The 25,275-nt window shown below is 36.7% G+C and overlaps 3 protein-coding genes across 3 annotated transcripts; 1 reads left to right on the top strand and 2 right to left on the bottom strand.

Annotated features, from left to right (window-relative positions):
* Positions 1 to 2,597: 2,597 nt before the first annotated feature.
* On the bottom strand, positions 2,598 to 3,929 carry MONOS_12603 (putative Malonyl CoA-acyl carrier protein transacylase). The gene is made up of 2 exons (XM_067865236.1): positions 3,757 to 3,929; positions 2,598 to 3,691 (listed from the first exon to the last, which is right to left on the bottom strand). The coding sequence occupies exons 1-2, from the start codon at positions 3,877 to 3,879 to the stop codon at positions 2,750 to 2,752; spliced, it is 1,065 nt and encodes a 354-aa protein (XP_067720556.1). The 5' UTR covers positions 3,880 to 3,929; the 3' UTR covers positions 2,598 to 2,749.
* Positions 3,930 to 4,041: 112 nt separating this feature from the next.
* On the top strand, positions 4,042 to 11,245 carry MONOS_12602 (uncharacterized protein; the record flags this gene model as incomplete). Its single annotated transcript, XM_067865235.1, has 2 exons — positions 4,042 to 4,187; positions 4,279 to 11,245. 2 exons carry the CDS (start codon positions 4,042 to 4,044, stop codon positions 11,198 to 11,200), a joined length of 7,068 nt encoding a protein of 2,355 aa, XP_067720555.1. The 3' UTR covers positions 11,201 to 11,245.
* Positions 11,246 to 12,159: 914 nt separating this feature from the next.
* On the bottom strand, positions 12,160 to 19,980 carry MONOS_15990 (uncharacterized protein; the record flags this gene model as incomplete). The annotated part of the gene is made up of 1 exon (XM_067868895.1): positions 12,160 to 19,980. The coding sequence occupies one exon, from the start codon at positions 19,978 to 19,980 to the stop codon at positions 12,574 to 12,576; it is 7,407 nt and encodes a 2,468-aa protein (XP_067720554.1). The 3' UTR covers positions 12,160 to 12,573.
* Positions 19,981 to 25,275: the final 5,295 nt, after the last annotated feature.

The following is a 25,275-nucleotide window of genomic DNA, read 5'->3' as shown; positions in this document are numbered from 1 at the left end:
CCTTCTGATTATCTTCATTCAATAAAATAACAATCGAATTTGTTTTCATCTCTTGCACCAAATAAAAATTATGAAAGTCATGTATCTTCCGTAACTTCATTTATTTCCTTATTGCTGTATAATAATCTGCTCCATTCTCATCGTATTGTTCTCCAAAGCAGAGATTGGCCATTTCAACAATAACTCATTTTCCTGAGAATTGGAAAGGATACAGAAGGAAATATCTTCACAATCAATAGAACAATACAAAATGCATACATAACATCTTTTTGTGTTATTGATGAAATTGTTGTGTTTCACTTGGCCATCCAATTTCAAAAATAATTTCACAAAAATTAAATAATCAATACATCTTTATCTTTGTTTGATGTCACCGTTGGAGTTATTATAAATGATTCAACAGTATTGATTTACTTATTGGTTTCTGATTTATCATTCAGAAAAGCTTTTCCGAATAATATTTTCAAATTATAGAATCCAAAAAACAAACAGAAAATGATAAAGAATTTTGAATAAAATTTCATGTTTTGTGAAAAATACAAAGATTTGATCCAAATATTTTCTGAAATTATATCATAATAAGTCTTGTATTCTCATATAAAATAATACAGAAAATTGTTAAAATTGAGAAAAATAAAAGAAATTATTGAGTGGAGCAAAATTCAAAATGCATAAAATTTTGTCCCATTTATTTTCTTCGTCATGTGTAATTAAAATGACATTTTATTGAAGAAATATGGCTAATAATAATTTATCAAAGTCGTTCAATTCTTATTCAAAATTTAAACTTTAATAATTTAAGTGTTTTGGATGAACAATATGAAACTTTTTTGTTCGAAAATTTGAGAAATTATTAAAATTTTTATTAGAAATAATATGTGAAATTCTTATCGAAAAGTCTCAGTTGATTTATTATTTATTCCATTAAAATTTGACATTTTTTCATCGATAACATAAATCGATCTTATTAAACTTGTTTGCAAAATAATAAAGTGCAACGAATAGTGTCAGAGAATTTTTTGAAAATCAAATATTATAAAAATGAGATTATTTTAGATAAAATTCATTTTTTGAGGGGGGTTTTATAAAAAAAAAAAAAAAAAAAAAAAAAAAGTTTTTTTTCAGCCGAGAAAGAAAATATTCAACGAAAAAATGAAAATGAATCAATAACAAGATAACACAATGTTTGAGATTAAAAAAAGTCATCACTTCAAGACCAAAAAGTTATTTCTTTCAAGTGTTCTTTAATAAACATGCTACGAAAATTTCAAAAACAAAAATTTGGACAGAGAAAATTTGGATTCAAAAATTATAACCCAAACTTCAAAAAACAAAATAACGTGAAAAATAGGATGAAAAAAAATGGGTGATTATTTTTGAAATCATAACTTTATTTCGGAGTGATGATAAATTAGCTGTCCCATGAAACATGCTTTATTTTTTTCAGACAAATGTTATGTTTGTAATTATTGTTCCTTAAGCCAATGTTTGAGATAAATACAAAACGCCATCCTATTTTTGAGAGTGCTTTCACTTTTTTGTGTTCATTATTTTGACTTTCGAAAGAAATTTTCAAATCGAAATGTTCAATTGAAATTATATGATAACAAAAATAATTACTCGTTTGAAATTAAGATGCAATAACTGTCAAATTAGTTGATAATTTAAGTTTCATAAAAAAAGGTCGAACCGTTTTTTTCAAAAATTGATCGAAATAAAATATAAAAAGTCAAAATTCAAATAATTCTTTTTATTTCACTTTAATCATAAATTCATATATATAATTGTTGCTATTACAGTTTGCGCAAAAAATACAGGGCATCACAAAAAATACCGGACAAGATCGATTTCTCAATAACAGCGAGAGGAATAATTCTGACAATTTTCCTCAAAACACATCTCGTCAATACAAACTCAATTGATAAACGAGACTTTCAAAATAGCTTCATTTGTGCTTAGAGAAATTTATTTTTTTAAATCTCGGAGAAATAGAATTTTGAGTTTTCCCCAAATTTCGATTGTTTTTTTTTCTGAGCACAAATGAAGCAATTTTGAAATTCTCGTATGTCTAATGAGTTTGTCTTAATGAGATATATTTCGAGGAAAATTGTCAGAATTATTCCTCTTGCGGTTATTGAGAAATCGATCTTGTCCGGTATTTTTTGCGATGCTTGGGATATTTTGTGCAAACTGTAACGGAACCTGAAATTTTTCAACATCTTCTTTGCTTTCTTTTCATTGTCCACAAATAAATATACAAGAAATCTGTTCCACCTATTGAGTTGAAATGATTTTAAGACAAAGTTCTGAAAGGATTAATAAAAAAAAAAGCTTTTTTTATTAACATATCAAAAAAAATAATGCATTCGAAAGTGTTGAAAGTCAAAACATGTTTTTTGAAGCAGGTTAGCAAAACCAAAAAAAGTGCCATTTAAAAGTTCATCCTGAATGCAAAGTTCTGATTTTTCCAATAAACTTATTAAACCTTAGTCACATAATATCATACCTTCCTCATGCTGTTAAGAATTAAAAATTAGTGGAAAGATTTTTAAAATATTCACTACAGTTAGCTTGTAAAAGATAAAATATGCAATGAGTTCCATTATCAAATACATAACTATTTTTATTGCATAAAAATTTTTTTAAGCAAAACACAATTCATCGTAAATAATTGATTCGTGAGCTTATAATAAGAAAAATCGATCTTTTGATCACAACTAACTTTCAAAAATGAAAAAAAGCGTAGTTATTAACATAAATCAAATGCTTCTTCCATTTCTTCAGCAGGCTTCTTTTTTGTTTCTTTCGGTGATGTTGAAGATGGAGAAGATGAAATAGAACGCAATCCCATTCTCTTTGGAGCAGCATGAAAACGATTTGTAGGGTGTGTTGTATGAGAAGAAGAAGAAGAAGAAGAAGAAGTTGATGATGCTGATGATGATGACAATTCCATTTCCTTTGGCGATCCTCCAATGACTTCAGGGTGAGGTCTTGTGATAAGCTCTCCCTTATCGTCAATTTCGTCAAGTGCGTCTTCCAACTCCCTCTTTAACCATTGCTGAAATCGTTCATTTTCGTAGAAAAAGTGACCAACTCCTTCAATCTTGCTCCTTTGAAAAGTGCTGGTTGTGTGTACTTTCCAAAGTTCAAGTCGATCAAATGGTACCATTCGATCATGCTCTCCAACAAGAACTTTAAGCGGAACTGATAGTGGAGGATCAGATTCAGTATAAGGATCAGGGAGATATGCATCAAGTGCAACAAGATCTGCACGAAGAGGTGGTATTGCTAATTTTTTCAGTTCCTCATCTGTTATAATAGGAGAATCATATCTTTTCAACATTTGCTGTTGAAGTTCATCTTCCGGCAAATGGCAAACAGGAGGATCAATCACTCCAAGTTGAGGTGGATTTCTACCAGAGCAAAAAAGTCGCATGGGCTGAGTCAGTCCACGTCGTCTTAACTGCCTTACCATCTCAAGGGCACAGCATGCTCCAAAACTATGCCCATAAACAATATAAGGCTTGAAAAGTGGAAGAACGAAAAGCGAAGAAATTTCATCCAAAATTGACGATACAATAAGCTTGACGTCTTCCATCGGTTTTTCGTCAAATCGCGAACCACGTCCAGGAAGTGTAATGCCAATGACTTGAACAGATGGAGGAAAACATTTTGCAAATCTCGTATTAAACTAAAGAAAATAAATACAAAAAGCATTAAGATTCAAAAATTTCACTGACAAAATATAAAGCAAACAACAACGGGCGATCCTCCAGCATGCGCAAAACAAAACAAGCGCAATTGAATTTCAGCCCCTTTTGATTCAGGGCGATTTAGAATTGACAACGACTTAAAGCGAGGTAATTGAGTTCCGCTCATGACTTTCAATATAAATATATATTTGAATTAAAAAAATAAAATTGAAGTTGATCAATATTTGATCATTAAAGTAACATCTAAAGATTCTTTTATTAAATATGGTTAGTAAAATAAAAAAAATTAAATAGTTAAATTTATAAGATAATTACAAAAACTTACATTATGGATTCCAGTTCTTTGAACAAAAAAGGTTCTTTAGAAAACAACTGGATTCATTCTGTATGTATTGTTGGATTTGATCTTGAAGTTGGTCATATTATGCAAGAATGTTTTGGAAACGAACTTACAAAGCATGAGCAGCAAGAAATGTTTGAAAATTTTAAATAAAAATTCATTTAAATATGGTATCATTATGCGATTTTCTTTTTTACTTTTTTTTAAATCATTAACATTTTTAAGAGCGTTTTTGTCGTTTCCTGAAACTTCTGCAACTGCTTCTTGCGACAACTATTATTGCTTTAAAATTAAACAGAAAGTTCCATCTTATCCTTTGATGAACACAAAATTTCTTTGGTGCTATGTCAATTTTCATCAATTTCCAAATCCTTCTTTGAAGCGTGGATTCTACCAACGATCATTGGTCATAGTAACTCCTTTGCCATTTCTTAGCATTTTTGAAGATATACTCAGAATTTCAGGTCCGATTTTTCACAATGGACGCGAAAGCGTGTGCAGAGAAATATTTATGGACTCCTGTCTTTGGGAAAAACCTTATCCCTCTCGGCAATACATTTTAAGAATTTGCGGTCGCTCATTTATTGGACAAACTCCTCCTAGACTTAATCCGCATTCAATCTTATTAGATTATCTTTGTTTTTTGGAACTAAAGGATCATGAAAAGGAAAAAAGCGAGATCGATGAACAGTTCAGAAACACATGTTCATTGAAAGCGTATTGGAGAAGCGAGCAACTTAAAGCAGAATGCCCACAAATGGAAAATATAAAATTAATTTTGAAGAAGTGCTTTTCAGAAGCACAAAATGAAACTTTCCTTGATACTTTTATGAATCTCATCGAGAGAAAGCAATCGTCATTTACGAATCCTCAGAACAGAAATACAAGAAAACTTGCGAATATTAAAGATAGCAGCGTCTCAGCGTCTCATGTGCATTCAGTGCCTTCACGCACATCAGCCGAGTCTTGCTTTTCGCCTATCTCTTTCCCTGCTGCTGCCCCACCTCGCAGTTATTCTCCAGTCTCATCTTCTTCCTACGCCTCCATTTCTTCTCCATCTTCGTCGCCTGCACCTTCCAATTACCTGTCCTCCAACGTGTCCAATCAGAAGCTTTCAGCCGAGGCAGGACTTTCTCTCAGCTCTTCCTCCAAGTTCCTCTCTTCCTCTTCTGGCTCGTTCTTCGGCTCTGCAAAAAAGAGCAGAAAACACACGAGCCACTCAGCGACAGATGCTCAGCTGTCCTCTTCTTTCATCTCCATCTCATCCGTCTCGTCCGTCTCCTCTCACATCTCCTCTTCTGCCTCAAAGTCTTCTTCTTCTTCTTCTTCTCAAACAAAACATTCACATTCCACATCTCCGAAAAAGCTCCTTTCCGAAAGCAAGCCGCGTGCCATTGTTGATCACCATCTGATGCAGAAAGCGAAAATACTTGCAGCTTCGTCCATTTCAACATCTTCTCCATCCACTTCATCATCATCCTCATCATCGCCATCTTCTCCTTCTTCCACTTCTGATAAATCCTTTTCTTCTCTCCATCACAACACATCTCCTTCTGACCCATCCTTCCCCTCACATACACCCGCTGTCTCGTTTTCCTCTTTCCATTTCGCCTCTCCTTCGCCCTCTGCTTCTCTGCACAACGCCATTTCCCTCTCTCAGTCGTCTACTGAAGATCCACACTCCCTTCCTCTCGTTTCTGTCGCCCCTTCCATTCAATCCAAAGCGACTGAAAAGCATTTCATTGCCTCTTCCACATCAGAAAATGGCATTTCAACTCATCATTCACATTCTCTCTCTGCTTTTCCTGCTTCTTCTTCTTCTTCTTCTTCGTTATCAGTTTCATTGCTATCATCATCATCATCTTCTTCTTCTTCTTCTTCATATTCATCTTCCTCTTCCTCCTCCTCCTCCTCTTCTTCCTCTTCTTTTCCCTCTTCTTCTGGCGTCTTCTCCTCCCTCATCTCTGCCACAAAGCAGATGTTTGCTTCGTTTAATCCGCGGCGCTTCCATTTTCTTCATCCGCTTCATCTTCAGCCGCCGCGCAGTTTGTGTGTTCTGCCTGTTGCTGGCTGGCCTTTCTCGAGGAAGACAGAGCAGATGAGAGAGAGGAGAGAGAGGAGAGAGAAGAAGGAGAAGGAAGGAGAGAAAGAGAGGAAGGAGAGGAAGGAAGGAGAAAGAGAGGGTGAAGAAAAAGAAGAAGAAGAAGAAGAAGAACGGCAAAGGATAAATGGAGTAGATGGAGCAGATGAAATGCCAAAAGACGAAAACAATGAAGAAAATCAAAACAAAGAAGAAGAAAACGAAGAAGTGAAAGAAGCTATAACCAAAGATTCCATTTGTGTTGAAGGGGAAGAAAGCGACAGAGAAAGCGAATGGGATGAAGATGGGATGATATCGTCACTTTGCAGTCTCCTGGCTGAATTGCACATGTTTGACTCAACTTGCCAGCAGATGAATTTGCCCTGTTTAGAAGAGATACACACAGAAAATGAAGCAAATGAAGAGAATAAAACAAAAGAGGCATTTTTACACAGAAAAACAGAAAAAAAAGAAACTTTGTTAGAAACTTCAAGTGATTCTAACAAAAACACATCTGAATGCCAAATGAACAAAAACGAACAAGAAAAAGAATACAATCAGAACCATGTTGATTTTGTCGAATTGAAACTAACCTCCTCTTCCTCCCCGTCTTCCTCATCTGACGATGCTATTCCTTATCCAAAATCCTTTTCTTATTCTTCTTCTTCTTCAAACCAATCTGCCTTTTCGCCTTCTTCCTGCCATTCCATTTCGATCACTGACGACTCCTCAACAGACACCCCTTCCAATCAGTCGCCTTCTTCTTCCTCTTCTTCCACTCCTCCTCTTCCTCTGATCATCGTCTCTCCTCTGGCTCCTGTTTCTTCATCTTCTTTATTGTCAATATCAACAACAACAACAACAACAACATCTTCTTCTTCTCCCTCATCATCATCTTCATTATCCTCTTCTTCCTCTTCTTCTTCTTCTTCCTCTTCCTCTTCTTCTTCCTCATCCTTTTCCTCTTGTTCATCTTCCTCTCTCAACCCACTTCACTCCCACACCACACCCCATTCCTCTCCTCCACACACACCTGACTCCTTATCTCCTCAAATGCATCAGAAGTTTCTTTCTCTTTCGCCTTCTCCTCTCCAAAAGGATGACACAAACTCGCCTCTTCTGCTTCCTTCTCCAAACATTTCAGCTTCTTCTAATGATATTTCATCTTTCCATTCCACACCTGAAAAGAAAGAGGAAGATGCCAAATTATGTTTGCGTCTTGCTGGAAAAAGCACTTCAAATGAGAGCATTTCAAATTCCGATTCATTTCAATCTCAAAACATGTCAAGTTCTTCAAACTCTTCACATCATCCTCCTTCTTCTCCTTCCTCTCCTTCTCATTCTTCTTCTCCTCTTCCTTCTCTTCTGCAGATGCTGTTCATCGACATCTCCCTCCACGTGAATGTTTCTCTGTTGATTCCTTCTCTTTCTGATCTCATTCCACTTTCTGTCGCAGCTCCTCCTCAGCTTCTCCACTCCTCTCGCAGAACAAGAGCAAAAGATGAAGAAATAAACAGACAAAAAGTGAATTCGGCAAATTCTGCAAATTCGACACAAAATTCGCAAAATGCTCAAAATGTGCAGAAGCCGAAGGATTTAACAACTGCTCCTGTTTCGTCTTCACATTCTGGATATTCAACCACATCAGCTTCACTTCATTCATCTGCAAACACTTCAACAACAACAACAACATCATCATCTTTTTCTCCTGCTCCTTCTCCTTCCTCTTCTCCATCTCCATCTTCCTCTTCCTCTTCCTCCACTTGCTATTCCTCCTCCTCCTCCTCCGTCCTCTCTCTTTCTCTCCTCCTCTCCCCCTTTTTAGATCAGCTCTATCTTCTCTGGGAGCTCCTAATGACAGAAGAGCCAATTCTTGTCTATTCGAAGTCTGTTGAAAGAGTGAAGAACTTCGTGTCTGTTTTGATCAGCCTCACTCTGCCTGTTCCATATGTGAGGGATGTGAGGCTGTATACAAATGCGATACAGATGAGGAAGGAATATGAAGAAGAAGAAGATGATGATGATGAAGTTGGGGAGGAGAAGGAAATAAAAGAAGAAAAAGAAGAAGTTTATAAAGATGAAGCTTTTTCTTCTTTTAAAAACGAATCAGAACAAACAAAGTTAAATGGAAAAGCGAATATTTCTGCTTCAACCAAAAGCAACAAAGGAACATCTGAAGAGCAGAAATTCCTCTCTCCATCAACTTCAGCCAATACATTTGTTGAAAGCAATAAGCACTCCAAAACTATGTCCATTGGAAATAGCGAGAGAAACGCAACACATTCAGAAACTGTCTCAAATGGAAAGAAGACAACGACACAGAGTAATCTGCCAACGGAAGACGCGAAACAGAAAGTTGGCTATCAAGCTATCACTTTCTCTCCATCCACTTCTCCCATCACTACAAACACTCAGAACAAAAAATCGAATTCGAAAACAAAAGACAAAAAAGAGAAAAAGAAACACAAACCAGCACAAAGTTCTTCTTCGTCTTCATCTTCTTCTGCATTTACTGGTATTCAACCGTCTATTCCATCAATATCTTCCTCCTCCTCCTCCTCTTTTCCTTCTCCCAATTATCCTTCTCCCGATCGAAGCTACGTCATCAATTCATCCACCCATCCGCGTGTGATTGGGGTGACCAACCCGCTTTTCCTCACAACTCACTCAGATTGGACCATCATCAAGCTCACTGACACGTCTGAAGACGAGAACGAGGCCTTCTCAGCGCCTGGCATCATCTCCTCTGAACAGCAGACAGCAAAACAGAAAGGGAATGCATCGAATTCGAATCATTCGTATTCGAATTCAGAAGGAAGTCAATCTTCTTTTGCATCAAAGATATCATCTCCTTTATTCACTTCTTCATCTTCTAATCCACCTTCTTCTTCGTCATCTTCATCAACTTCTAATTCTTCCTCGTCTTCGTCCCTTTCTTATCCCATCTTTTCCTCCTCTCCCTCTCGCTGTGCCTCTCCCTCTCTCCAAAACAGAGGCGGAGAAATATACACAAAGCATTCTTCTGTCTTCCTTCCCTCCACCCAACTGGCTGAGCGAGTGAGAGAAAAGGGGGTTGGCTCACACGGCGCAGACAGCCTCATTCGAGATGAGCTGATGGCGATGACGCAGACGACGCTGAGTGTGCTGGATGGGCTGTGGAGGATTAAGTACAGAGGATTCAGTTTGGAAGGGAAGAGGAGGGGAGAGAAAGAGAAAGAACAAGAAAAAGAGGAAAAGAATATTCATTGCCAAGATACTGTCGATGTGGAAGATGAGACGAAAAATGAAGGAGAAGAAAATTGCAGCAAAGAAAAAGATGATTCGTTCGAATGCCATTCAATTCATGGATTGGATGACAACAAAGAGGAAGATTGTGATATTGATGAAAAATACATTGACATTTTCTTACGTTCTCTGAAATTGAAAGAAGCAAAACAGAAAAACGAAAAAGAGACAACTCCACCTTCTTCTTTGACAATGCAAAAGAAAATACTTCGTCGCCATCTTCTTTCGTCTGTTTGTCCGTTCAGCTTTTCGTTCCATCCTTCGTTTCCTCTTTCTTTCCTTCACTTTGTGCGATCTCCACTTTGCCCAAAGGAATCAGTTGCAATTCAAGCTGAAAGAGCAGTCAGTCATGCTCAAACAAAGCAAAATGATCAAATAGATCCGCAAAAACAAGAGCTGAAGGCGAACACTTCTTCTTCTTCTTTTTCAAATCATCGTGATTCTGCCGATCAAATAATTGATTCTTCACTATTCTCCATTTCTCCATTTCTTCCTTTAACATCGACTTTCCCTTCAGAAGTTGTCCAATCTCTTCTTTTCTTTGCTTTCTCTCCCTCTTCGCTCCGCCAACCTCCTCCTTTTTCTCGTTCTCAGCTGTTCATTCCTCCTTTGTCCTGCGACTGTTCCATTCACTCTGGTTTTCCCTCCACATTTGCGTCTTCTTCTTCCTTTGCCTCTGTTCTCCCTTCTTCTCAGCTGCCTGCACCTGTTGCTTCCCATCACCAGTACATCCACCCAATCGTCTCTGCCCTTCCTTGGGTATCCACTGTCATATCCAAAAAGCCATACACAACCAGCTCTTGCCTGCAAGCACAACCTTCTTCAGTTCCTCGCTCTTCTCATTCACTTTCACCCATTCAATCTCCAATACCATTTTTATCTTCTGTTGATTCTTCTTCGTCTTCTTCTTTGCATTCAATGCCATCCTCAAAATCTCAAGTGCAGAATCTTCATTCGTACAACTCTTCTTCTTCATCTCGTGCTTTTGTTCAAACAATTTTACCATCAACTTCCACAGCATTTGTTCCTGCTTCTTCGTTTCGTGGTGCTTCTTTCAATCAAAATGCATCATCATCTCCACCATCTCCATGCACATTTACTTCGTCGGTGGATTCTCCTGCCCTTTCTCCAGAACTGTTGATGAGTTCTCATCCATCGTTTTATTCATACCAGCAGCTTACTCTTCCTCCTGTTGTTGAATCCTTCTTCTCATCGTTCTTTTCTTCTGCCTTGTTTTCATCCTACTTTTGCGGGAAAGTTCTGAATGGAATGAAAGAGGCTGCGCTGCTGAATGAGCAGCTTCTGTGGAGGATGAGCGGAAGAGAAGCAGTTCTTTGTGAATGTGTTCAGCATTTGTCTCATTTCTTGCAACAAAGTTCATTCAACGATGTAATGCAAGCCAATAACAATGAAAATTCAGATAATTTAAAGCGGGGTTTCTTGGAAGATTCGAAGCAAAGAGGAAATGATAACTCAACAGAGAGCTTCTTTTCTTTGAATAAATTAAAGGAAATAATTAGAAAAAGTCATGAAATAGTGAAGGAATGGCTTGAAGAAATAATGAACTGGGAATTGGAAAAGCAATCTTTGAAGGGGGTTGACAATGAAAAAGTTTCATTACGTTCATCAGAGAATAAAACAGCTGACAATTCAATCAAAGAAAAATCAGCATTGCTTGATGTTTGCACAAGCGCTATATGTGGATGGAAAAATGAAGATGATAAAATATTCCATTTGAGACATATCCTACATTGTTTAGATTTTGTTGAAAAGGAAATTTGATTTTTATCCTTTTTTAAAAGTGAAAATGCTTTATGTGAATTTTAAGAATATATTTGTTTTATCTCAAAAAGCTTAAAAATCTGGAAAAATCTGGAAAAAAAAATTGTTTTGTCATATTTTGTCAATAACTCCATATCTTTGAAGAAGCAAAATAAATTATATTTCTTTTTGAACAGAATTCAAATGATTCTAAATTTTAACGAAAATTCTAAGATTTCTGAAATCACATTGCAGAAATCAAAACTTGCTGTGAACTTCAATTTTTGTCATGCTCAAATATTGATTTTTGGAAAGAACATACAACAAAAAGAAGGAAAGAAGTGCTTTATAAGAGGAATGAGATTTTTAGAGAGAAATGTTTTCTATTGCATAGAACGCTCAAAATGTCTTCGCAAGGAGGCATATTCTGCACAACAAAAAGGCTTGACACAAAGGCTAATCTTATTCAGCAATGGCAAAACAATGTTCAAAACTGGTTGCAAGTTGACCATTTTTTCCCCCCATAAAGTTTGTGAAAAAAGTTGAAGCAGATTTTCAATGAAGAGGCCATCATTTGACTTTCATTCGTTTTCAACAATCAGTTGGAGTCATTCATCTTTATATTATCTCTTCCATAAAGGCACAGAATAGCCAAATTAATATTTTGAAAAAATCGTCAAGCTTCGAGGAAAGAAAATCTTTCACATTGTTTTCCAGATGAATTATTTGGTTTCCCTTATTTAATAATTAACGATATTTTAGCACTTAGTATCTTTATATCCAGAAAATCTAGCAGAATAATTATGGAACCAAAAAATCACACAATTTTATTATTATACACTCCTTAATTCAAATCTTCTCCCTTTTTTTATGCTACTATTTAAAGATATACCAGAAAGAAAAATTTTAATGGTAATAATTCAATGCAACTGGAATAAATTCTGTCCCTATAAAAACATTTTAAAAAATATGTTTATCCATTTTATTTTATTGTTATAAATACAGGCTTATTAAATGTTCAATTCGAAAGCAATAGCATTGAAAACATTAAATTAAGAAGAGATCAAATTAAATTTAAAAAATTTTAGCAGGACATTTCATTATTAAATAACGCACAATTATATCACGCATCAACTCCATCCGTAAGGTTGTTGCATTTTTCTTGTCCCTTTCTGAGGTATATTTTTATATCAAACGTGTGTGATTATTCAATTGCTGTAAATATTCCATTTCAAATTTCTCTTTTAATCCTTCTTTGTGTTAGATGTGTGATGAGCGTTAAAGTTGTTTTCGGCTTGTCTTTGCTTCTCTGAGAGATTGTGCTGACTATGACGCAGTAGCTGCATAAGGACACTCATGCGTCTTGCTTTCTTTTTATCTCAGTATTCACACTATCACATTCCACCAGAACAAGCAATAACCTCATCTGTTCTCTTTTCACTTGATTCATACTCATTATCTGATTCGCTGTTAATGTCAATCGCATCAGAAATTGTCAGAATCACTGCTCCAGCAGGGAACCGCTGGATGAATTCACGCTTTATCTCGACAAGCGCTGGCCGGCTTCCACACCCTTCTGAAAAGCAATGCTCCACAATCCCTCTCATGGATGATTCTCTTATGCTTTCCAACTTTGGTCTTTCTCCGTTCACAATCTTCTGTGCTGCCGCCTCTGCCTCAAACTCCCCAAATGGGATCTGAAGTGTCAAGCACTCCCACAGCATCATTCCGATTGAAAACACAACAGACTCCTTTGTTGCTCCCATCTTCTTGTCGATAAACAATTCAGGCGCCTTCCATCGCATGCATTCCTTCCTGTTGTCTTCATCATCCTCAAATGCAGATGATGGAAGAGAGTCATCATTATCATCGCTGTCAGATGTTACAACTATTGATGAAGAGATAGACGACGAATCCGAGTCTGATGAACAGTCTGAGTGCATGGCAATGCAGATGACCATATGCTCAGAGAACAATATAATATGAGGACTGAGATTTGCAAGAGAAGAGAGAGGGTTTTCCATCTCGTCAAATGAGTGGAGTGCAAGATTCGCCACCCAGAACAGGATCTGTGCAGCTGTCGCCTCCCTCTCCTGCAGAGTGCCAATCGCCATCTCCTTCTTCTCATTTCTTCCATGAAGCAGCATGAACAGTGAATCCCTCAGATCCACAATCAGCTTCTCATGAGGAGACGAACAGGCCATTGCATCCACCAGATTCGACATCGATGAGGTTGTTGGGCACAGACTCTCTGATCGAACAAAAGTTGAGTCTGAATCAGTTGTTGAAGTTGTTGAAGTGGATGAAATTGATGGTGATGGTGTTCTCTTTCTTGCTTCCTCCTCATCATCAACCTTCTCCAGCATCCATTGAGGAATATTGTCTGAATCTCTTCCAAGAATATATTCAGTGGAGCCACTCTCACTTAACAAATGCTCAGATGACTCTGAGTGCACCAAGCTTTTCTCGTACACTCTCTTCTTTCTCCGATCTTCATTCTTCCTTTCTGCCTCCCTTTCTGCTCTTCGCCACTCCGCCTCAGGTGACATCTCCATCGTCACCATCTCAATCAGTTTCGGATCCTTCCTCACTGTGTCTTCCACAATCACTTCCAACTCTTGTGTTCTTCTTTTTTGCTTTTTCCATCGGACAACGAATATGACAAGGGCGATGAGAATAATCAAAAGAACAGCAGCCATGATAATTACAATCAACACCCATGAAGATTTTCCTTCTTTTCCTCCTTCAACAAGTATTTCATTTCTGTTTGCCTGTGTTTCTGATTTGTTCTTTAGAATGAATTCCTTTGTTTGAAATGGTGCATCCTTGCTCCCAAACTGGACACATGCTTTCACTTCTGCTTCTTCATCCGCATCAAATATCGTTTTCTTTGCCAGTCGGCCTATCACTTCCTTTTCTGATTCGAATCTGCTTTCATCAAAGCTGAACTTTTCTATCTGCTTTTCGTCGTATATTTGCCTCACAATGATGAACGACAAGTTGCATGGAAGAAGCAACATTCCTTTGAACACAAGCTTCACCTCTGCCCCTTCTTCATTTGCTGTAACACTTTCCAACGCAGGAATGAAAAATGAAGATGCCCTCTCGGAAATAAGACCACCAAAGCGGCAACCTTTGTTTAATACCCAGAGTGAAGTATTATCTTTCAGTCCATCTCCTCCCTTTAGGCTTTCAAAGTTCAGCTCACCATCATCAAAGCAGATAACATTTCTTCGTATTGATGGATATTTTGCTATCTTCGGATTGTTGTTGCTGAAATTGCCTGCTTCAATCATCACAGATCCTCCACTCACACTTATCCCTCCCTTTGATGAATTGCAAATCGTGGTATCTCTCACAACTGCTTCACTCTTCGACAAGTCAACAACTGACCCATTCCATTTGCACAACTCATCAGAAATCACATTCCATTCTGCAACTGAGGCAAGACTCCCCTCAAACATACATGACTCCATCAATATCTTCTCTGCAGATATTATCGCCACTTGGCTCCCCTTTGGCGAATATGATGAGCACTCTTGAAAAGAGCAGTTGCACATCTCAAATCCACTCATTGGCTGACTTGTGCAAACAATGCAAGACCCACAAGTCGATCGGCTGATATTTGTGAATGACGACACCATCAATGACAAAACGAGTGAAGAATGGATGTTTTTTAGTGATATCAGGCTCTCTTCTTCCAACCCAATGTTTGCAGCTGCCAACTTCGAAACGCTCACTTTATCATTCTTTCCACATTCAATCAACGAACTCTTGCATTCCACATCATCCACTCTCACATCTTCAAATGTTGCTTTTTTTGAGTGCAATATCTGAAACACAGGATTCGAGAATTTCAAATGGTCAACACTGCACCGATTTGCCTCAAACAACCCATCTTCAACAACAATCAGAGAAGCATCAAAAAGGATGTGTGAATTTTCTGTTGTTCTGCTCTCTGAATGAAATGAAACAGACTCCAGAATAAGAGATCCACTCAGCTGATGTATCAAGCACGAGCAGATAACATTCTGTGCCCCATCAAAAAAAAACAACACTTTCTCAAATCGAACAGACCCCGAAGTTGTCACAGCTTCTTTATCGCCCAAATTGATCTCACGCACTTTTATCTCTGAATTTCTATTCGATTCCATCGACTTGATTGTCACATTTTGAGCGGAGCACGAACAAGTTAATGTGGTTTCATTCCAGATAAACAGCTGAGAGAAAGCAGATGGGATGATATGGCTTACCCCAACATTCAGTGATGAGCATGCGCCCTTCATCTCCCCACACTGTTTACTGTTGCTGCTGTTTTCCACAATCGAAGACACAAATATGAATTCACTTCTGAATATAAACACCTTCCTCAGAAGATCCTCTTCATCTCCATAATTGTCTGATGTGCATCCCCATATAGCCAGGTCCTTCACAAATGGCTCTCCAAAGTTTATTAAAAACTGCGATTCACTAATCTGTGAATCAAGGTCAGTGCACTTCACAAACACATCTCTCCCCTTCGATGCAACATTCCTTCGGAATGTGATATTCGACAGCACAAATGGCAATGCCTTCTGTGAGACACTCTGTGATTTCAAAAACATTCCTCCGCCTCTCCCAGCATTCGAACAGAAGCACTCTCTCACATTTGTGTGATTCATCTCCAGCTTTCCCCTCTCATTGAGAAGAAAAAACACTCCTCCTCCTTCATTCGAGCTTGCCGAACCACAGCTATCAATCGTTGAGTTCTCAATTATCAATCTCACTTCATTTGGGACATCACAGCAAAGCAATGACGGATAATTAGTTGTGCTGTGATTCACATTCACAAAAGTGCATTGCCCAAATAGAATATTCCACTCTTCTTCTGAATTATCATTCCTGCTTCCAGAAGTCACACTTTCAGTCAAGACCAAAACACTTTTCCCGCTCAAAGAAATATCTTCGAATGTGGCGTTGTTCATTAACACTGCGCAATAAGCTGATATACTCATAACCTCATGCGTCGATGAAAATCCTGATATCTTTGTCTTTTCAATTTCAACAATTCCTTTTGAGGCACTTATCAATACAAATGACAATTCACCTTCGGCATCATCAAGTGAATGAATTGAACAGCTCACAACGCTCGTTTTGATTGCATCGGTGCCTGTCTGGATGAGGATGCTTGCTTCGTTATCAAAGTGGCTGGGGATTAGTATCCCCACTTCATTGAATAGAACAACTCCTTTGCATTCAACAGCAGCATCCTCATCCCCTTCAAGTGTTTGAGCAAATTGGATTTTGTCTGATTCCATATTTGTTCCTTCCACCTTCATCCCGCTCATCTCTATCACACTCCTCACATCACAAACCCCATGAATGGTCATCTGCTCAACTGTTGAACTGTGTATACGATTCATCCCATAATCAACAGATCGGCATGGATAGTCCAACAACCCACACACAACCACATTGTATCCTTCCTCAGCAACATATACGCTCGATCCAATAGATTTCCAGAAATAGATCAGTGGGATTGCACACTCTTTATTTCCTCCGTCATATCCTCTCATTGAGTCTTCTGTCAGCATCTCCAATTTATCATTCACAAATGGCAGGGTTTCGTTTTTGATGCTCTTGATAAGCGATGAAGATGAAACAAATAAGTCTTTCCCATAATTTGCACTATTTGGCTTGCCAGATGAAAAAACGGGTGATGATATCACAAAATTTACCTCTTCATCTCTCAGTATTTTCATTATAATTCCTCCTCCATATCCAACATTTTCCTCTTCGTGTGGTGCTGTACAACAAAAAAAAGTGCATCTACTCACCACAATATTCGTTTTTGCAAATGTTTCACAAAATAGTGCTCCCCCTCCGATCTCTTCTTCCTCTCCAACAACAGAACACCCTTCAAATGTGCAGTCAAACATTTCCACTTTGTAATCTCTATTTTCATCTCCATTGTTCGAAACACTTACACATCCTCCACTTCCCTTCGAACGAGAAATCGATGAAAATGAGCATCCTGTTATCTTCTCAATATTTCCATTATGACATTCAACAACACACCCGCCGCCAAATGCGATTTCTCCAAAATTACCATTCGTCATATTCATCGAAGGCACACTTTCGGAATTTCCTTCAACAATGAAAATGCTTGAACTCCATTTAGCAACTCTCTCTGATGCAAACTCAATCACCTCCACAACCCCTCCAACAGCTTTCACAAACACCGCTGATATAGACTCAGACCCTCCTTCAATTCCACACTCATTCAGTGTGAGCTTCCCTGAATGACACTCAAATACACTTTCATGAGATATCAGTGATTTCCTCAAAGAAAATACAATACCAGTCATTGACGCACTGACTGAGCTTTCAATCAATCCATTTTGTGTTCCCTTTTTCTGATCAGAAACTTCACACTTCATTTCATTCTCTTTGGATGCAATGCTCCATTCATTTGAAGTCATCCCCAATTCCTCCTCAAAGACAAATGGCTCAAGAAGAGCAACATTCTTTTTCTTCCCTTCAAAATGGATTGTGACTGCCTTTGAAATGGATGAACATGGAAACTCTTCAAATCCACACTTCGAAAAATCATGGCTTGATAATCCTCCGACGAAGGCAGATTTAGAAAAGTTATCCCACAAATACACCACCAGCGGTATTGCAAATGCCTCGTTTAGCGTTGATCTCTCAAATCCATTCAATTTTGAAAAATTGTTCAAATCAACCTCAAATCCAATCGATCTCCTGTCAATCACAAGCCAAAGATCATTTACATTGATGAAGATTTCTTTCCCTTCTTGAGCATCACATCCAGAAAATGAAACATCCTTCAAAGTGAATGAGCTTGTCCCATCAGCCAAATGAAGATAAATCCCTCCTCCATATCCACACCCTCCATCTGCTGTTTGCATTGCCTTGCAGTTCTCAAGTTGAAACAAATTACTTTCAACATTTGAAGTTATTTCATTCACTTTGTTAGCATTCGTCATGTTTCCCACAGCGAATGCCGATCCTTCTTCCATCTCAACACACAACCCTCCTCCATTTCCTCCTTTGCTCTCACACCCAGACATCATCCCTCCATCTATTTCCAGAGAGCATTCCTTCCAAAGCGTGCATTCGACTGCTCCTCCATTTTCTCCATCTCCTTTGAATCCACTGATTTTATTGCTTGTGAGCTTCAAAAACTTGGCAGAATTTGTGCAAATCACTCGAATTGATTCGGATGGCAAATCTTTTTGTGAATATGCTTTCACTGAAAGTGTTGAATCTTTAATCGTTAAAGATGCTCCATTAGCCACTCCAAACAAAACACTATTAGCTATCGAACTCATATCCTCAACACTTATGGAGGTGAATGTGCCAGCAGCATTTCTTCCATCAAGATTGACCAGCGGACAGTTCCCAATTATCAAGGATAATACAACAAAAGATGAAACAGACACATCACCTGCTGATACGGACAAAAACACATAAGACAACGCTGATTGGGAATCTTGAAAACTCAGTGAGCAGCTATCAAACGAAAATGATTGTGATGAAGAACTGAAGAATATTTCGTGATTTGGAAGAGTAGATGGAACAGAGAATATGAGTGATCTCAAATTCGCATTTGTATCCACAGTTATCATGCTTCCTTCACTTCCATCAGAATCATCAATCACCTTCCATCCACTGTTTCCATCTTTCCCCCTGATTGTGTGCTTCAATGAGTCAAATGTCAGCTCATTTTTCACTTCGATCATCCCATCGATAACAATCTTCTTTTCCTCTTCTTGCCTCGTCAAACAATGCTTCAATGTCAGGCAGGGAAACTCAGCAAACCCACAAAGAGAGTGATTAAATGCGTCAATATTACTCACAAAGATCTCATCTGGCAAAGAAATCAGATAAGCACAAAGTGGAATTGGAATTGAATCGTCTCCATTATCTAAACCCCGAATTTTGTTTATCGTTTCAAATGAAGCGGTTAATAAAGTGATTTTCCCACTTTTTGCTATTGACTCCAAGTTGATCGAGTCAACAAAAATATCACTTCCCCATTTGGCTCTGTTCCCTTCAAATGCTGATGAAATCTGAAACTCTGCATCTGTATCTTTCACTTTCAGTCCAATCCCTCCTCCTCTGCCTTGTATAGTCGATGCATAACAGTTTCTTATAACGCCTCCATTCATCGTTAATGAACCAACGTTCCCCATTTCAATCATCACACCACCTCCAAAATCAGAATCTACACTCCCACTCTCATCAATCGTGCATCCCTCAACAGTTATCAACTGTGACCCTTCACCCACACTCATCAACGATGATCCGGCTGTTGTTCTCACAATATTGCTGAACACACCGTTATCCAGGTACAATGAAGCAGATGATCCTTGAGAAAGTGATATCACACTTGTGGTGCCGAATGTTCTGCCCCATCTCACATCTAGCATCTTCAACTCTCCCCCGTCCACTTTCACAAGTGAGTTCTGAATGCTCCTCTCTTCTGAATGAGCTGCATCCATCGATATGTTCATTCGCTTCACATCCATCAACCCACTTCCCTCAACCTCAAACAGTCTGCATTGCCTGTTGTTTTCATATGAGGTGTTGTGAACCACTGACAGATCGCTCACACTCAACTCCCCTGTTCCAACACAAAACAGACACAATCCATTTCCCTTAAAATTTGTTTCAATGGATGAGCCAGCTGGTGAAATTCCATTCACAGTGATTGTTTTCTCCCCAACATCAATTCCTTTTCCTTCCACAACTATTCCACTCAACACCTTGATTTCCTCCACAAACCCCACAATCATTTGAGTCAGACAATGGCTGATTGTGAGGCATGCACAGCTTTCATTCAATCCACAGCTATATGTGTCTTTTGCATTTGAATGATTTTGAATTGAGGTAACAAATCTGAAGTTATTGAAATTGTTAGGCAGCCATTCACTTTTGTCAGATTCAATAGACCATGAAGTTGTGACTCTATTATTCATGGACCTTGTAGAAACACATGTTTCGTCAATAAGATTTTTTATTGCATTGAGAAGAATAACATCATGACCAACTGTTTTGGCAAAGTTGTTGTGAAAGAAACAAAAGAACAGTTGCATTTCTTGTGAAATCATATTATCATCAACATACATAGCTCCTCCACCATTTTTTGAAACACTATTCATGAAACAACACGAAATGCAACACTTTTTTAAGAAATTATAAACAATATCGCAGGCACCTCCAGCCGAACTTGTTTCACTGTTTCCGCTGCAGTTGTTAAACAAGCAACCAATAAGGCACGCATCTTGGATTTGACAAGAACAATACCAAACGCTAATACCACCTCCATCATTTCCTGACCAACAATCTTCGAAAAGACAATTCGAAGCAAACGCATTTATCAGAATTTTGTTGAAACAAGACCCTCCTCCACCACCATCACTTTCGAGCATGGCACAGGAGCAATTTTTAAAAATACTGTTATTTGTTGCAACCTCTGACACATTCTTTGCAAAGATTCCTCCTCCATATGTTTTTGTCGCCTTACAATAAAAAAATGAAGAATTATGAACAGAAAGTGTTGTATTCGGACTGTCGTGAACATAAAGTGCACCCCCACATTCAGCTGTTTCATTGATCCATTCACTCAACTCAAAGAATTGGGTCTCTGTTGTACTCAATCTGTTCTTTTTGTTCAGCAAGTTTTCGATTCTCATATTATTTATAAATGACGAATTTGTTGATGAAAATGAAGAAGAATGAACAGTTCCACAAATGATTCCTCCTTCAAGCGCATTTGTTAAATCACATATATGACAATTGTCAAGAACACTTTTCAAGATTCCACATCTCTCTTTTTCATAATTCGTCAAATGATATCGAGTGATATTGAAAAATGAACATTTTGAAATAACTTCAGAATTGCAACATCCAGAATGAAGAATGCTTCCACAATTCAAAATCACATTGTTGCTGAATGTTGATTCAGATAATATCAGTGAGGCTGTTAGTGATGTTGAAAAAAGGCTGCTCATTGGTTGATATTTTGGAGACTGATATGAAACATTGAAGAGATTGAATAAACCAAGACAATGAAAAGGAGAAACTTTCATGTTTTTTGAAGCAGCAATTGTTATTTGTTCAAAATTACACTTTGAACAAGTGTCAATTGATATGATATTCTTCGATACAAATGACTTGAATCTTAATGATAACACTCTGATTGTTGAATTTGTTTCTTTCACATTACATTTGATTTCAGTTAGAAATGCTCCAAAATTTGAAGGATTGCTAACAATCAAAGATTGATTATTTGAGCTTTCGAAATAGTTATGTTCTTTTTCTTTATAATAAGCCCCTGTCTCAAAAATGTTTGCGCAGTTTGTTGTTGGTTTTTCGCAACCATTTTGCAGAAAAAAACTATCTTGTGATTTGATAATTTCATTTGAATTTTTCAAACAACAAAACACTTTTAAGAACAAGATATTCATTATTGTTTGATATCTGAAAATGACATTCTTGTGTTTCATATATTCAAATGCTGTTTTTCTTTATCGTTTGCTGATCAATGTACCAATATAGAAATCAATAACAATACTAATAATTCATTTTCTTATCATAAAAATGAAAATCAGAATTCAATGTTTCATGAGTTTATTTCACTGTTTTCCACATGTTTCAAATGTCCATTAAAAACAAATTGCAAAAATGTAATTCAAACCGTTGAATGTGTGATGAATTAGTTAATACAAAAATAAAAAAAAATTTTTTATGGCAAAATTCAAAAAAAAAATTATTCAGCGAATTTAGAAGCTGATTCACAGCAGCTCGCTCCAAATAAATCTTCACTGTTGGAAATTCATTTTTGCAGTTGTTCTGAACTTTGCAATCAAAATCTGGCAAATAATGCTCCTTATCATTTTATTCATAATTTTCACAATTATAATTTCTTCATGTTTTTTTTGTAAACTTACTCAACAAATTCAGAAAAGGTCAAATTGAAGCAATTTTTGACAATGAATGAAGAAATGTTGTCTTGAATAAACGCATCTCTCATTCCAGAAACTGGTAGAAACTCTTTGAAATAAAGCCACATCCCTTCAACAGTGTTTGTGCATGCTCCTGTTACAGGACCCGCATAATGTCGATCGTGTATAACAATTTTATGAAAATAGCCTTCTTTTGCAAATGTTGCATATGCTCTCCAAGAATCACTCATTACAGTCGTTCCAGGCAATATGCGCTGTTTAAAAATTGGCAACAAAGAGTTTCTTGAACGATCTTTGAGGATCCATAGCATTTTTCCCCCAACTTGCTGACATTCTCTTCTTTCGATTGCCCACAAAATCCATTGTTGCCTCTTGTATTTTCCTCTTCGATATTTTCTTCGATGTAATTAACATTCATCTATTTCTTCAATCTTGACTTCAACTCCAAGTTGAATAGACTTGTTTATTAGGGGCTGTATGCAAGCCTATCTACATGCACCGAACCAAAAACCGACTGAGTGCCTGTGAATATTGAGTTGAAGACTTCCATGTTTGATGGTCATTCCTATCCAAAAAAAGAGAATAATCATCAGCACTTTTCCTATTTTGATGTGCATTTCATTAAAACTGACATTCATGAAATAACGACAGTTTTGCCCTTCATTTTTTGCACATCCAACATTTCTTCCCTGTATTCTCTCTTATTAAATTCGTTGGAATTCTATGTCTCCTGCATATAGGGACTTTTCTTTTCAGTTTGGTTCAAAACATCCATTGCTGAACTTTCATTTCATTTTTAAATGTCTCAAACAACATATGAACTTTTTTTCAGTTCAAAACAAATTTGGATTGAATCGAAAAGAAATGATCATTTTCTTTTGATTCTCTGGAAAAAAAACCATTATTTTTTAATGAAAACACATTTACGCAATTTGATTTTCATTTCAGAAAAAACATGAACACACTTTTATTTGTTAAACACAGTTATCAAAACAAACCAAAAAAATCTTTTCCTCAAAAGGTCATATTTGCCGTTCTTCCTAATAATATTCAAGAATTATTTTCTTGCTCAAATGATTTAAAAGGGACATTTTTTCTCTCCCAGATATTTGATGATAGCAGAAAATGGATTATTCTGCATGAAGGAAAGACACAAAAGTTTTTTTTCGATTTGAATTTAATATTCCTTTATTGTTTTCAAACGGAAGCCCAATTTTTATCTCGAAATAAAACAGTTCTGCTTTATAGAGTTTTTTGAATAAATAACGCTTGTTGAGAAAGACCAAAGCGCTTTGAAGATGAAATGGATTAATTTTCTGACTCAAGTTTCTTTTCAATGCTGATTTGCATCCATGGAAAAAGTTCGCTTACAAAAAGGGGATGCAATGAAAAAAGATGCATTTGACTAAAAAACAGAATAAAAAAGCAAATTGCTTATTGGCAACAATGGATTCACAAACAAAATTAAAGGTTTTTTATTTATTTCTTTTTTTCTTCATTGATTCATCTATTTATCATCTTTTTATGAAAAATATTGAAGAAAATATTTAAAGAATAAAGAGATAAAAAGATTTACAAAAAAGTTATGAAGAATTTGATTCAATGCTGTTGTCCAATAATTTTTCTTTCCGATAGATTGAAGATGAATAATATCTATTTTGCAAAAAAAGAAATAAAAACTCGGAAAGAATGTTTTCCAGGATCTTTCAAAACAATCATAAACAAAGAATCATGAAAGAGGATTGGAAGAAGAAAACATATAAAAAAGAAAGATCGGCAAGTTCCAAGTATATGGACCATCGATAAAAAATTCTTTTCATAAAGAATACGAAAGAAAACGTTATATTAATTAATTTAAAATTAGTTTTATTTGTCGAAAATGCAATGTTAATAACTTTCTATTTCTTCATTTGATTTATCCCATAATTATTTTCAAACAATCATTGTTTTTTATTCTTTCATTTTTTATCAATTGAAAACGTTGCACATTTTTCCATTATTGTCTTTGTTGTGCTCATATCTTGAGAAATACAAAACATTTGCATGCCAACTCTTTTCAATGTTTTATCAACCGAGATTGATACAATTGAGTTTTTTCTTTCAAACAGGTTATTTCGAGCACAAAAGAATGCACGAATTTCGAAAACATCAAAAAATGGTCAAATGTTGAGAATGAACAGATTTTTCACAAATAAAATTTATGATTGAATATGCAAATCAAAATTCAGTTTTTTCGTTTATTTCATCGACGATCTTGATTCCTATTCATTTTCAACAATTAGAATCTTTAGCAAAATATCAATGATAAATTTATTTATTTTTTCGTATCTTTCCCAAAAAAGAAAAAACGAAAAAAGAAAAAATTTGAAGACTAAGAGGATTTTTCAACATTTGTTCTTCAATTGCAATCTTCTTCATTCAGCAGAGTTAACAACGGAGTTTCAAATCCGTGTTCTTCGATATTCAATCTTTTGAACATCTTCGAAGTCGAAGTTGTTGGATGCACGTACCAAACACTCGGATCTGAAGGATTCAAAAATGGAGGAGCTATGACTTTTGAGCTGAAAGTTGCAGATGGACATCTGAAGATGAGGAAAGTGGGAGTGACGGACAGAATCTGCAGTTGTTTTGAAGGATGTGTTAGAGGAATCTATTTGACATGTGCAACAGACAACAATGATACATATTCATTTTCAGAGATAAGTGTTGGAGGAAACAAGGCACACCAGGGAAGAGACATGTTCATTGTGGCGAATGATCTGATGAATGATGTGTATTGTGAATTGTTTGCGTTTGTTCGACTTTCAAAGGAATAGGAGGGTTTTTGGATCTGAGATGTTGTTATTCGATCTATGGGTTTTCTTTTTCTTATTTGGTGTTTTCTGAGAATGAAGCATTTGTTGGAAGAAACATGTTCATATTGAGCTCCGATTTAAATGCCTCTGTTGTCATTGAAAGGTTGATGTTTGATTGGACTGACTGGAGAAACACAACAGCTTTCTTTGGGGAAGATGAAGTGAACTTTACAGAAGGCATTTCTTTGGACATGCTGCTATTCAAATACGTAAGCAATTCTGTTATGATCTCTTTAAATGGAAGGGATGTCATTGGATGTGGATCGAA

The sequence above is a fragment of the Monocercomonoides exilis genome, assembly GCF_001643675.1.
Source record: "Monocercomonoides exilis strain PA203 chromosome Unknown scaffold53-602328, whole genome shotgun sequence".
NCBI classification, from domain to species: Eukaryota; Preaxostyla; order Oxymonadida; family Polymastigidae; genus Monocercomonoides; species Monocercomonoides exilis.
This window is presented reverse-complemented; position numbering and strand designations above follow the sequence as displayed.